Genomic DNA, 14,414 nt, shown 5'->3' with positions numbered 1-14,414 from the left:
AGTAGTGTTCCAGATATGATCATGCATGTTCTGTGCTCTACTGGGATCCTTGACCTTGGCTCCCCTTTGGTGGGGTTTGAATATGCCAGTGGGTTCTCATAGGTTTCATGAGGGGGGAGGATGGGAAAATGTGTTGGTATCTCCTGAACACCACCCATTCCTGGTACCAAAAAAGACATCACTCAAAGTAAATTATGCAGATCTATGATCCTCTCTCTCTTCTTATGTGAAGAATGAAATACTTTAAATGTTGACATTGTTAACTATCATTGGGCATCTGAATTATTATCTCACTGAGTTTTATGGGACAGTTGACACCTCTCATAGCAATTTGTTGCAGGCTCTCCGTAGACTCACCAGGCCCTCTTTGCATTGGTTACACTTAGTTTATATTTTGGAAGCTTTCTTCACAACCATAACAGCTAGAGACTGACATTATAAAAATATTAAAGCTAAGATTCTGGAGAACAAGATAGGAGCTTCAGAAAGGTACCTGAATATTGTACCTTTGTATACTGACCCAATCCAAGCTCTGGCTGGCAGAATATAGTCATTTAGGAGACTGATTCAGAGAAGTGCTGAGAACCCAAAATTCAATGTGAAGTCAAAGGAAGGTGACTTAGGATATGTCTACAGAGAAAAAAATAAATAAACAAACCTCTTTAGCAGTGAGTCTCAGGGCTCACACTGCGGGCTAAAAATAGCAGTGTAGATGTTCAGGCCCAGGTTTCAGAGCCCGGGCTCCAGTGCAAACCCAAACATCTGCAGTGCCATTTTTAGCCCTACAGCACGAGAGTAAATCAGTTGATCTGGGCTCTGAGACTCTCCACCATGGGTCTTTTTCGCTGTGTAGATGTACCCTTAAGCTCTTAATACTTTCTCTGGTTTACGTGTGTAATGTTGGACTTGAGAGGTAGTGGAAGGATTCTTCCACTGATAATTTGAAAACACACATAAAACCCCCAAACAGGCTGAAACAGGAGACTTTTTTTTAAGCATATTATTTCAGGTCCTCTAAAATCTGAGTAGATTTCACCTCCACTTCATCACTTGGCAGTATTCAGGCTAACTAGATCTAAGGCCATGTCTACACTAAAGCTTTTGCTGGCATAGCTCTGTCAGTGGGTGTGGATGAAGTGTGATTTGTGATTGACATAGCTATGCTGGCAGTAGTCCCTAGGGTTTTGCCAGTGTAGTTTATTCCATCAAACCACCCTCCTTCTCCTCTCCCCAAGTGAAATAAGCTGTACCAGTAAATGTGCAGTTTTGCTAGTATAAGCTGTTCCCACACTAAGAACGCTTTTTCAGCATAGTGTACTGGTAGAGCCATACTGTTAAGTGTAGACCTGGACTAAATATAGCTAGGGTTCTGCATTAGAACACAAGATTCTAGGGAAAACACCTATATTAATTAAAACTGCTAGAGGATGTTAATGTCCACTCAGGCAAACCTTGGTGTTTTTTAAGGACTCCTACTAAGGGAGAAACTCCTCATGTTTTACCAATAACTCATTATACAGCTGGTTTAGCAGAGGTATTTATTAAGAATGCCAATAAGAAATAATTGGGAGCTCTACTTCTCTATGGGATTATTTATGATGTTTATTGCGTGCACTTTGAACACTAACATATTTACTTTGTATTATAGGTTGTGATAAAGTACGTTATAATTAACTTTTAGTGAGTTTAGCTCGGTGTTCCCTCTGATCTACAACATTCCTCCTAAACCTAAAGCAAGCAGCATAATAGCAAAATAGAAAAGAAACAGCACTAAGAACTTAAAAAACATTCTGCTGGGAAAACCAAACAGCAGGGCTTTAATTTATTTAGAAATTTTTGTGATATTTTATCCCATGTATATAAATTAATGAACTTCAAAAAAAGTTTAAGCAGCATAGTATCTTTGCTAGAAAACATGACCTTCTGGCCACTTTGCTCAAAAGTCTTTAAAAATGTCCTCAGATAGTGTTCAGTGATTGCATGAGTCCTTTTGCTCTGACCAAAAAAAATAAATATTAAAGAAATATGAAGTATATTGTGAAAGATCCTGTATGAAGGGATTTGTTGTTGTTTTTTTTTTTAAAAAGTTTCATTTGAAATATATTGGATATTCTCAAGTCCCAGCCTCAGAACTGGATTGTGAAATTATTTACAGCAATGTAGTTGCATTGGTGTAAATCCAGAGCTGGGAGGTCAAATTCTGCTCTTAATTATAGAACCTGATTTTGTAAATGTATTTGTATTCATTTAGGTAGTTCTGTTGAAGGGAAGTTGCATGCATAAATGTTTACATTATGAGGCCCATGGAGTGTAAGCTCTTGGGGGTATTTTAGACTGACTTTGTCCTTAAACATTAAACACTGACACAATTCTTTTTTCTGCCAACTGATCTGATAGCTGGCGTATTTGGGCATGTTCGTGGAAATAGCATTCACTATGTAATTGGCTAAAAAGTGTGTGAGAAACACTTAATTGGCAAGACTTTTGTTCATCAAACCCCATCAGTTTAGGGTAGTTTTGTAGATGCTATTTTAACTGAACAGCAGCCGCATCACTATATAAATATGGTTAATTTTTAATTCTTTTAAAATAGCTGAATTTAGGCATTAATCCTCTTGAAAAACTTTTCAGATAAAATATTGTTTGTATCTTATATCTTATTACCAATTGTGTTCAGTGAAATTATACAGGGATATTATTGACTTGTATTAATCTAAAGACTAGGTACTGTTTTTCTAGTATGACAACTGAATGATCATACACATCTTATGATAGAGGGGATATGCTAGAGGTCTATAAAATCATGACTGGTGTGGAGAAAGTAAATAAGGAAGAGTTATTTACTCCTTCTCATAACACAAGAACTTGGGGTCACCAAATGAAATTAATAGGCAGCAGGTTTAAAACAAACAAGAGGAAGTATTTCTTTACACAACGCACAGTCAACCTGTGGAACTCCTTGCCAGAGCATGTTGTGAAGGCCAAGACTATAACAGGATTCAACAAAGAACTAGATAAGTTCATGGAGGATAGGTCCATCAATGTCTACTAACCAGGGTGGGCAGGGATGGTGTCCCTAGCCTCTGTTTGCCAGAAGCTGGGAATGGGCGACAGGGGATGGATCATTTGATGATTACCTGTTCTGTTCATTCCCTCTAAAGCACCTGGCATTGGCCACTGTCGGAAGACGGGATACTGGGCTAGATGGACCTTTGGTCTGACCCAGTATGGCTGTTCTTATGTTCTTACCTTTACTTTACTACTAAACCTTAAAGTTAATAAATGGTACCATAAATTTAAATCCAAATGTCTAAAATTCACTTTTCTCATTTAAAGGTAAATGTTGGGAAAATGGATTCTCCCATTGAGAAGTGGAACCTAATAATTGGCAATTTGGCCTTAAAACAGGTAAGTACAATATAATCATTTTGGCATACTCTCGCAAGAACAGTTACTTAAAATTCCCAGCACAAATTTTGATGCTAACAATAGAAAAATAGTCAGAGGATACAACACTGCAACACTCAGTCAGTTCAGAGTTAACTTACTTCACTTTAATTCATAATTTCAGTATACAGTCTGTTTTTAAAGTAATACAGACTTGCAGCAGAAATAGGGCGGTTTTATCAATAAAAGTTATAGTACAGGTAACATCTGTGTAAATTTTCCCATCCTGCCTTGTCAAATATATCTCATCTCTTTTTTTGAAAGAGACTTTCTAGGGATGATTAAAAAATAGTTCCATCGCCAGTAAAGTCCATTTAATCTTGACCTCTCAAATGCTTTCTATACTGTACTTTCATGGGTTAGAATATTTAAATAACTTTGAAGTGACTGTTAGTCACTTTCATACTATTTATTGTCTATAACATTTGAGTAAATGACTGCCTTTAAATCCAAAACAGCTGCTCCTTAACTAGATTTTGAATAACTGCTTCATATTTATACATTATAGTTAAATACATACAGTGCTAAGAACGTGTATAAAATACCCATGTTTTGACTCATTTATTTAAGTATTAGATGTAGTCTCCCACCCGCCTTCAGACATAGCTTTGTTGTGTATGTCTTTTTAGGCTCCTGAGAATCCCCCAATTTTTTTTTGTTATGACTAGGGCTGTCAATTACTCACAGTTAGCTTACATGATTAACTCAAAAAAATTAATCATGATTTAAAAAATTAATCGCGATTCATCGTGGTTGTAATCGCACTGTTAAACAATAGAATACCATTTGAAATGTATTAAATATTTTTGGATGTTTTTCTACATTTTCAAATATATTGGTTTCAATTACAACACAGTATACAAAGTTGACAGTGCTCATTTTATATTATTACACCTCTACCCCGATATAACGCTGTTCTTGGGAGCCAAAACATCTTACCGCATTATAGGTGAAACCGCGTTATATCGAACTTGCTTTGATCCACTGGAGCGTGCAGTCCCGCCCCTCCCCCGGAGTACTGCTTTACCGCGTTATATACGAATTCGTGTTATATCGGGTTGCGTTATATCGGGGTAGAGGTGTATTTATTTTTTTACAAATATTTGCACGGTAAAAATGGCAAACAAAAGAAATAGTATTTTTCAATTCACCTCATACACGTACTGTAATGCAGTCTCTTTATGGTGTAAGTGCAACTTACAAATGTAGACTTTTTTGTTACGTAACTGCACTCAAAAATGGAACAGTGTAAAACTTTAGCGCCTACAAGTCTACTCAGTCCTACTTCTTGTTCAGCCAATCGTTCAGACAAATATGTCTGTTTGCATTTATGGGAGAGAATGCTGCCCACTTCTTAATTACAACGTCACCTGAAAGTTAGAAGAGGCATTTGCATGGCACTTTTGTATCTGGCATTGCAAAGTATTTTCATGCCAGTTATGCTAGACATTTGTATGCCCCTTTGTGCTCCATTCCAGAAGACATGTTTCCATTCTGATTATGCTAGTTAAAAAAAATAATGCATTAATTAAATTTGTGACTGAATTCTTTGGGGGAGAATTGTATATCTCCTACTCTGTTTTATCCACATTCTGCCATACATTTTGTGTTATAGCAGTCTCGGATGATGACCCAGCACATGTTGTTCATTTTAAGATACTTTCACTGCAGATTTGGCAAAACACAAAGAAAGTACCAATGTGAGATTTGTAAAGATAGCTACATCACTCAACCCATGGTTTAAGAATCTGAAGCACCTTCCAAAATCTGAGAGGGACTAGGTGTGGAGAATGCTTTAAGGTGTCTTAAAAGAGCAGCACTCTGATGTGGAAACTCCAGCACCTGAACTATCAAAAAAGAAAATCAGTCTTCTGCTGGTGGCATCTGACTCAGATGATGAAAAGGAACTTGCTTTGATCTGCACTGCTTTGGATGGTTATCGACCAGAACCAGTTATCAGCATGGATGCATGTCGTTTGTCATGGTGGTTGAAGCATGAAGGGAAGGGACATATGAATCTTCAGTGCATCTAGCACAAAAATATCTTGTGACGCCAGCTACCACAGTGCCATATGAGTGCCTCTTCTCACTTTCAGGTGATATTGTGGACAAGAAGTGGGCAGCATTATCTCCTGCAAATGTAAACAAACTTGTTTGTCTGAGCGACTGGCTGAACAAGAAGTAGGACTAAGTGGACTTGTAGGCTCTAAAATTTTACTTTGTTTTATTTTTGAATGCAGTTTTTTTTTTGTACATAATTCTACATTTGTAAGGTCAACTTTCATGATAAAGAGATTGCACTACAGTACTTGTATTAGGTGAATTGAAAAATACTATTTCTTTTGTTTTTTACAGTGCAAATATTTGTAATAAAAATAATATAAAGTGAGCAATGTACACTTTTTGTATTCTGTATCGTAATTGAAATCAATATATTTGAAAATGTAGAAAGTCCAAAAATATTTAAATAAATGGTATTCTATTGTTTAACAGTGCGATTAATCGTGCGATTAATGGCAATTTTTAACTTTTTTAATCGCTTGACAGCCTTAGTTATTACTTTCACGATCTTTGAGGCGTTGAATCATTGTTAAAGCCTTTCTTATAGAAGAAGAGTGAACAGTTCTTCCTTCAGACTCCATAAGTTCTGCTTCTTAATCATCCAGGGAGATCACAATTGAGCTATACAAATTCTCCCTTTCCATAGTGGCTGAGCGTACTTTCTCTGATGCCTCCCAGATATGAGACATGAGAGACAGGGAATGGTGGCAGTTGGTTTATGTCTAACAATTATTTTAAGTTGGTAAAGTTTTCTGATATTAATGAACTCTTGTTTTGCTCTCCTAGGTCCAGGCGACGGTAGTTGGTTTTCTAGCAGCAGTGGCGGCAGTCACACTGGGCTGGATTCCAGAGGGCAAATATCGCCTTGATCATTCAGTCCTTTTGTGTTCTAGCAGTGTAGCAACTGCCTTCATAGCATCTCTTCTACAGGGTAAAAAATATATTTGTAATGTTCTACAGTGACTATGAAATGTGCATATATGTCACAATCATAGAATCATAGAATATCAGGGTTGGAAGGGACCCCTGAAGGTCATCTAGTCCAACCCCCTGCTCGAAGCAGGACCAATTCCCAGTTAAATCATCCCAGCCAGGGCTTTGTCAAGCCTGACCTTAAAAACCTCTAAGGAAGGAGATTCTACCACCTCCCTAGGTAACGCATTCCAGTGTTTCACCACCCTCTTAGTGAAAAAGTTTTTCCTAATATCCAATCTAAACCTCCCCCACTGCAACTTGAGACCATTACTCCTCGTTCTGTCATCTGCTACCATTGAGAACAGTCTAGAGCCATCCTCTTTGGAACCCCCTTTCAGGTAGTTGAAAGCAGCTATCAAATCCCCCCTCATTCTTCTCTTCTGCAGGCTAAACAATCCCAGCTCCCTCAGCCTCTCCTCATAAGTCATGTGTTCCAGTCCCCTAATCATTTTTGTTGCCCTTCGCTGGACTCTCTCCAATTTATCCACATCCTTCTTGTGGTGTGGGGCCCAAAACTGGACACAGTACTCCAGATGAGGCCTCACCAATGTCGAATAGAGGGGAATGATCACGTCCCTTGATCTGCTCGCTATGCCCCTACTTATACATCCCAAAATGCCATTGGCCTTCTTGGCAACAAGGGCACACTGCTGACTTATATCCAGCTTCTCGTCCACTGTCACCCCTAGGTCCTTTTCCGCAGAACTGCTGCCTAGCCATTCGGTCCCTAGTCTGTAGCGGTGCATTGGGTTCTTCCATCCTAAGTGCAGGACCCTGCACTTATCTTTATTGAACCTCATCAGATTTCTTTTGGCCCAATCTTCCAATTGGTCTAGGTCCTTCTGTATCCTATCCCTCCCCTCCAGCGTATCTACCACTCCTCCCAGTTTAGTATCATCCGCAAATTTGCTGAGAGTGCAATCCACACCATCCTCCAGATCATTTATGAAGATATTGAACAAAACCGGCCCCAGGACCGACCCTTGGGGCACTCCACTTGATACCGGCTGCCAACTAGACATGGAGCCATTGATCACTACCCGTTGAGCCCGACAATCTAGCCAGCTTTCTACCCACCTTATAGTGCATTCATCCAGCCCATACTTCCTTAACTTGCTGACAAGAATACTGTGGGAGACCGTGTCAAAAGCTTTGCTAAAGTCAAGAAACAATGTTACTTAAGATATAAATCCCAGGAGAGTACAATCTGTCTGAAGCAGACAGATGGCAGTTGGATGCCCTTTGCACTCTTCAGGCTAAAAACTAGAATCATAGTAACGAAATTGGATCAAAAAAAGAACCTAGGCATAGATTTTCCTGGATATCTGTCTTTTCCAAGATGTTTAATTTGTGGCGAAACAGCTGTGTTGAAATTTGCTCCCTCTGTTTATTATTGTTAAACTGGTTTTGAATTATGACCACAATTCTGGCCCACTTCTTCATTATACTTGCCCATAGCTTGTCATGTTCTTTAAAGGAGTTTTAAATAAAACCTTACACCATATTCAATTACCCATCTAGCATTTATACCTTTTATTGAATCTCTTAATGAAGCCATGTTTAAGTTTAAGTTTGAAAAAGTATGGTGCTAATTGTGTCCACAGCAAAAGAAACATTTAAAAAAACAAATCCTAGAGGGCTTTAAGTCAGACAGTGTGATGGGATATGATATCCAATCACATGGCACTACGGTCATGATTCTCTGTGAACAGAAAGAGTTGGTTTTAGATTCTAAGCTCTTAAGATGGGAGATGTCTTTATTTTTTAATTTACCACTGTACAATATACATTGTCAGTTCTTATTTGTGACTGAGTGACCAATATTAGCCTTAATAACACACACTGAGGTGGGTTTCCAGCAAAATGCCAAGCCTGAGACAGCTTTCTTAGACTTATATGCCACCTACAAAGCTGTATGGAGAAACAGCCTTTTCCCGAAAGCCAGTACAATTATCCCATGCACTGTGACAATAATCTTCTTCAGAGAAGTTCTGATCAATCATAGATTTCACCTTTTCTTGGGTGACCCGTTCAGTAGATCACACGCTCTGTACGGTAGCCCACTACAGCGATCAGTCTTAGCGCTGATCCTGTTTAATATGTACCTTCCCCAAACATAATTACAGAAATTTGTCTTTGCTGATGACATTGCTCTAACTACACAGGCAGAAAATTTATCTATCAAAGAACAAATCCTAACTAAGGACCTGAATACCAGGAAAGAATATTGGTGGCTAAAACCAGACCCCACCAAGACTGTTGTGCCAACACTTCATCTAAATAATCAAAAGGCTAGGGTGGAACTGCATGTGGACTTCTGTGACCAGCAGATAACACACGATACCATCCTGAAATATCTTGGTGTGACATCTGACCAAAGCCTCACATACATCCAGCACCTGAAAAATATTCATGACAAAATAAAGATGTGTGTAAATCTCATTCAGAAACTGGGAGGAATGACCTGGGGAACTGTTGCAAAAACTCTATGGAACGCTTCATTGGCCCCTTTTTATTCTACCACAGAATACTGCTCAACCATATGGATACATAGCTTCCACATATCACTTGTCAACTTTCAGCACTGCCACTCGCATCATTACGGTACAGTAAAATCAACACCACAGCTGTGGCTTCCAGAAGTGGCGTACATCCAACCCCCAAAATTTATTGCGATGTGAGAATCCTTCAGAAATCGTATTATATTCAAGGAAGCAAGGATCTTCCAGTATATGAAGTCCTAAATAACATACCAAGATTCTGACTCAAATCCAGAAAATCCTTTTTTGGCTTGCAACGCAAGAGTTTGAAGACTCAGACAGAAGTTCAATGGCAAGCAAGGTGGAAGGATACCAAAATCCCAAGCAAACATCTCATCAGGGACCCAACCAGAGAGAACCCAGTGGTTTTTCATTCCCACAGAAAATATGGTCCACTTTTGAACCACATCTGCACATCACAAAGCAGATGGGCCTACCTCCTTCATAAATGGGAACTGAGACAAAATCCTACTTATGACTGTGGAACAGCGTGGATAAAAATCAATGATTTAAAAAAAAAATTAAAAAATCAGATTTTTTTAATTTAAATTGCTTTTTTCCTCAAAAAGCATTTTATCAAAAAAAATCCTATCTAAAAAGATAGTTTTAATTAAGATACATTATAGCTCAAAGATATCTCATCATGGAATAGGGATTATAAGTTCTAATTCTTTAGTATAAGACAATATATTCATGTAATGTTTAAGAAAGTTTTGTAAATGAGTTCCAATAGTTCATGAATTTAGGGACCCAATCTTATGGGATTCCAGGGGCTTCTGTATAGATTATTTAGGTTAATCTTTCTATCTACCCAATGGGACTCAGTGCTGAGTCTAGAAGATACCATCAGAGATGCTTAGTTTTGCAGTTCTCAAACTGTGAATTTGTGTCTCCAGAGATAACATGCTTGTTAACAGCAAAAATATTTTTAAACAAATAAATAATATATAGAGGTGAGAAATAACAGACCTCAACCCTATTTTCCCTCTGCAAATGTGTGTACACAGAGTCAGTCCCTTACCTCTCTCCAAAAGTGCAAAGTTTCAAAAAGTTTAATGAATAGAAGATTGTTGGGGGCAGAATAGATCTGGACAAGGAGAAGAAGTCTGGAGATAAATGTGAGAAGGGAGGGACAGGCAGTTAGAAACAAAAGTGAAACTGTTTTGAGCAGCATATTCCAGAAGTCTTGAGGTCTTTCAGAGTGTAGCCTTCATTGATTTGAGATCTACCCTACCATTCTCTCACTAGAAGGGAAAACCTATAACGGCAGCAGGCTGTAAAAGAGACCCAGTATGGGAGTATTTTAATGAAGTTCCTCTATCTGTGGGTAAGACAGGCATGCGTGCAAAATGCAAACAGTGCAACAAAGAAATGCAAGGCCTGGTTGCCTAAATGAAACAACATCATGAGAAGTGTTCCTTCTCAGGAGGAAGCTGCATTGAAGATGATGAAAGGAACATGTCTGAACATGCAGAATCTTCAGGTTGGTAAACTTTATTTCATACTTCTGTCTTAAGGACTGCCTGTCTTCCTTCTGAACTATTCTTGAATTCTCATGTTTGAGCAAAAAATATGGTTACTCTATGGTACTATCATTTTAGATGCAGTTGTGATAAACAATAAATAGGTAAAATAGGCAGATCTTCCTTTTACAATTTCACCTTTAAAGTAGTACTGAGTGTCAGTGAATGCAATGAGTAATACTAAATGAGCAGTGTAGTAATAATAATTAAATAACTGCATTGACTTATTTTGTTTAGGAGAATTCATCCTCAACATACAGGATTCTGAAGACTATCCACCCTCAAGAACACCATCATTTTCTATAGTTTCAGAGTTGTCTGCCAATGATAGTGTTTCAGTCACATCATGTATGTCACATAGCCATAGTCTATCACCTGTAGCAAAAAGAAAAAAAACCTCCATCATCCAGAAACAACCATAGATAAGTTTGTGATAAGAACCAGCAGATTACAAAAAGAGGTAATTGATGAAAAAATTGCCTGGTTTGTTTATGCAACAAACTCTCCTTTCCGTATGATTGAGAACCCACACTTCATTAACATGGTTCAGTCATTAAGACCAGGATACAGTCCACGCAACGGAGCAGATGTCACAGGCAAATTGCTGGAAAAAGCATATGAAAGAGAAATTGAGCAGTGTGCAAAAGGTCTAGAGGGTCAAATTGTTAACCTGAGTCTTGATGGGTGGAGCAATCTCCACAATGATCCTGTTGTATGTGCTTATGTGACAACAGAAGAAGGGAATGTCTTTCTTACAGAAACAATTGCTACATCAGGAAATGCACACACCGCAGAATACTTACAAGAAGTAGCAGGAAAAGCTATAACAAACTGTGGAAAAAAATTCAAATATCTAGTATGCAGCTTGGTCACAGACAATTCTGCAAATGTATCCAACATGAGAAGAAATTATTTAGAAGAGAGTGAAGAGAGTCCCAAGCTAATAACATACGGTTGCAGTGCTCATTTGACGCACCTCCAAGCCAAAGACTTCAGTGTTCCAGAAATAAAGGCTAATGTTGTTGAAATTGCAAAATACTTCCATAACAACCACTTTGCAGCAGCTGCTCTGAAAAAAATGGGAGGAACCAAGCTAACTCTCCCACAAGATGTGTGATGGAACTCAGTAGTGGACTGTTTTGAGCACTATATCAAGAATTGGCCTAATCCGATGACCGTTTGTGAACAAAATCGTGAAAAAATAGATGGCACTGTCACAGCCAAAGTTCTCAACATTGGGCTTAAGAGAAGTGTTGAACACATGCTGAGTACCCTGAAGCCTATTTCTGTAGCCTTGAACAAAATGCAGAGAAATAGCTGTTTTATTGCTGACGCTGTTGAAATTCGGAAGGGACGGAGTGAGATCTTAAAAAGAGAAATGTGCAATTACAGAGTTAAATTACAAGCATTAAAAAAATGAACGGGACAAGCACTGTCTCCAGCTCATTTTCTTGCAAATATTCTCAATGCTCAGAACCAGGGACAAACCTTAACTGCTGTAGAAGAAGAGTTGGCTATGACATGGACATCCAGCAATCATTCCTCCATAATGCCAACTATAATAAACTTCAGAGCTAAGGGTGAAGCATTCAAGAAATATATGTTTGCTGATAGGGTGACCTGATGTCCGATTTTATAGGGACAGTCCCAATTTTGGGGTCATTTTCTTATATAGGCTCCTATTATCCCCCCCCCGTCCCGATTTTTCACACTTGCTGTCTGGTCACCCTATTTGCTGATGATGTTTTAAAGAAAGTAACACTTTAAGTAAGAAAGTAACTGGTGGAAGTCACTTAAGCACTTGGATTCAGAGACTGTTGAAGTGATAACCTCACTTTTAACAGCAGTATCTTCTTCTGCTGGTGTAGAAAGAATATTTTCTTCCTTTGGACTAATTCATTCCAAATTGAGAAATCGTTTGGGACCTGAAAAAACAGGAAAGCTTGTTTTTCTTTTCCAGATTATGTACAAACAGGAAAATGAAGGTGAAGACGACTGAGTTAGCTGCAGAAGCCAATATTTTAAGTTTCTCATGTTGACCTGGCTGACATAGTCAATTTTAATTTTTGTTTTTTTTAAAAAAAATTTCATTTAACTATTTTAGTTAAAAACAATTTTAACAAAAACAAACCTGATTTTAAAAAACTTGAAAGTTTAACTAAATTCAAAAATTCGTATGCTTGTTTTGTTAAAATATTATATGTTTGCTGTTGAAGAAAAAAATCCAGAATACCTGATGATGTTGTTTTAGTTAAATAAAACAATTTAAATGTCTGTCTGGTGGTGATCTCCTCCTAATACAGCATGGCAGGAAAATCCTCCAAATATTAATGATTAACCTGCTGGAATTGGAGATAGTTCACCTCCCAGTGACTTCATAAATATCTGCTTCAGTTATCTTTGGTAAATGAAATAATCAAACAATCATTCATTTTCTGATATAGCTATAAAACTCATCTGAAGAATCTTCAAAATAAATCACTTAAAATGTATAGTATGTACCTTCTAAAAATGAAACCTACGTCTGTCTCTGAGTTGTGAAGAATATGTATTAAGGTTATAACTACCAACAAGAATGTATTATTATGTAGAAATCCATGATTAAATTGAGTCTTCCTGACTAGTGATTTAAGGAGTAGAAGAAATTAATTTAAAAAATATGTAAATAATGTTAAAAATAATAGAATAAACACAATTGAAATCTCTTCAGAGCTTCTCTTCTCTCTTAGGTCTACTGGATGATGAGAGGGAAAATTCTTTTCAGTACCAAATAATATTGCTAATGTAACACTGTGAATAACATTCTTGACAGGCATTTGAATACTATAGGGAAATTACTCTTAAAAAGAATTTCAGTGTTGCTGTTTTTAGAATGCATACTAACTGTTGACCTCTGTGTAAAGTGTTGTTTTGATTGACTGTGTAGCTAATAATGAATTTTTTTTTAAATTACACAGTTCAGTGACTTGTGGCCAAGTTTCTGGTAGGACATTCTGAAAAAAATGTGTGCATCTGATAATAGCTAATGCATATTTATTGAGTGATGAAATCTTTGACAGTTCATTCAGCTAGACCAGGGGTTGGCAACCTTTGGCACGCAGCCCATCAGGGTAATCTGCTGGCAGGCCGTGAGACATTTTGTTTACGTTGACCATCCTCAGGCACAGCCCCCCACGCCTACCAGTGGCCACGGTTCGCCGTTCCCAGCCAACGGGAGCTGTGGGAAGCAGCGCAGGCCACAGGGACATGCTGGCCACCACTTCCCACAGCTCCCATTGGCCAGGAACAGTGAACTGCAGCCCCTGGGAGCTGTGGGCGGCCTTGCCTGCAGACAGTCAACATAAACAAAATGTCTTGTGGCTCACCAGCAGATTACCCTGATTGGCTGCATGCCGAAGGTTGACGACCCCTGTACTATACCTAATTAAATAACCTCATTTGAAAAAAAAAAAAAGAAGAAATAAAATAAATGTTGTTGAGTCAAGTGGGAGGAAGCATGATCTTAGGAAAAAGGCACAAGCTTGTAGTTGTCAGGAGCTCTGGTTTTGATTTCCAGTTTTTCCATAGATTTCCTGTGGGATTACGATGTAGATAAAGATTGACATGTTTTCTTCTTACCTTCAATCTAGGCATAATAATGGTTGGAGTTATTGTTGGATCAAAGAAGACGGGCATAAATCCTGACAATGTTGCTACACCTATTGCAGCGAGTTTTGGAGACCTTATCACTCTTGCTATACTAGCTTGGATAAGTCAGAGTCTTTATGATTGCCTTGGTAAGTATGTTCCTAACTACATTTGCCTTTGAGAAGCTCTTCTTTTGTTGTTGTTAAACATTTAAATAGATACACATTCTTTTTGACACCAA

General features: G+C 38.1%; 1 protein-coding gene across 5 annotated transcripts in view; it reads left to right on the top strand.

The window, feature by feature from the left end:
- The window catches only part of SLC41A2 (solute carrier family 41 member 2), a 96,454-nt gene that overhangs the window by 33,737 nt on the left and 48,303 nt on the right, over positions 1-14,414 (top strand). For all 5 annotated transcript variants that reach the window (XM_073323997.1, XM_073323973.1, XM_073323974.1 and 2 more), the window contains 3 exons: positions 3,337-3,408; positions 6,295-6,439; positions 14,176-14,322. In XM_073323997.1, the coding sequence (XP_073180098.1) occupies positions 3,337-3,408; positions 6,295-6,439; positions 14,176-14,322 (364 nt within the window). The remainder of the gene's footprint in view (positions 1-3,336; positions 3,409-6,294; positions 6,440-14,175; positions 14,323-14,414) is intronic.

This window comes from Lepidochelys kempii, chromosome 1, assembly GCF_965140265.1.
Source record: "Lepidochelys kempii isolate rLepKem1 chromosome 1, rLepKem1.hap2, whole genome shotgun sequence".
Classification (NCBI taxonomy): Eukaryota; Metazoa; Chordata; order Testudines; family Cheloniidae; genus Lepidochelys; species Lepidochelys kempii.
This window is presented reverse-complemented; position numbering and strand designations above follow the sequence as displayed.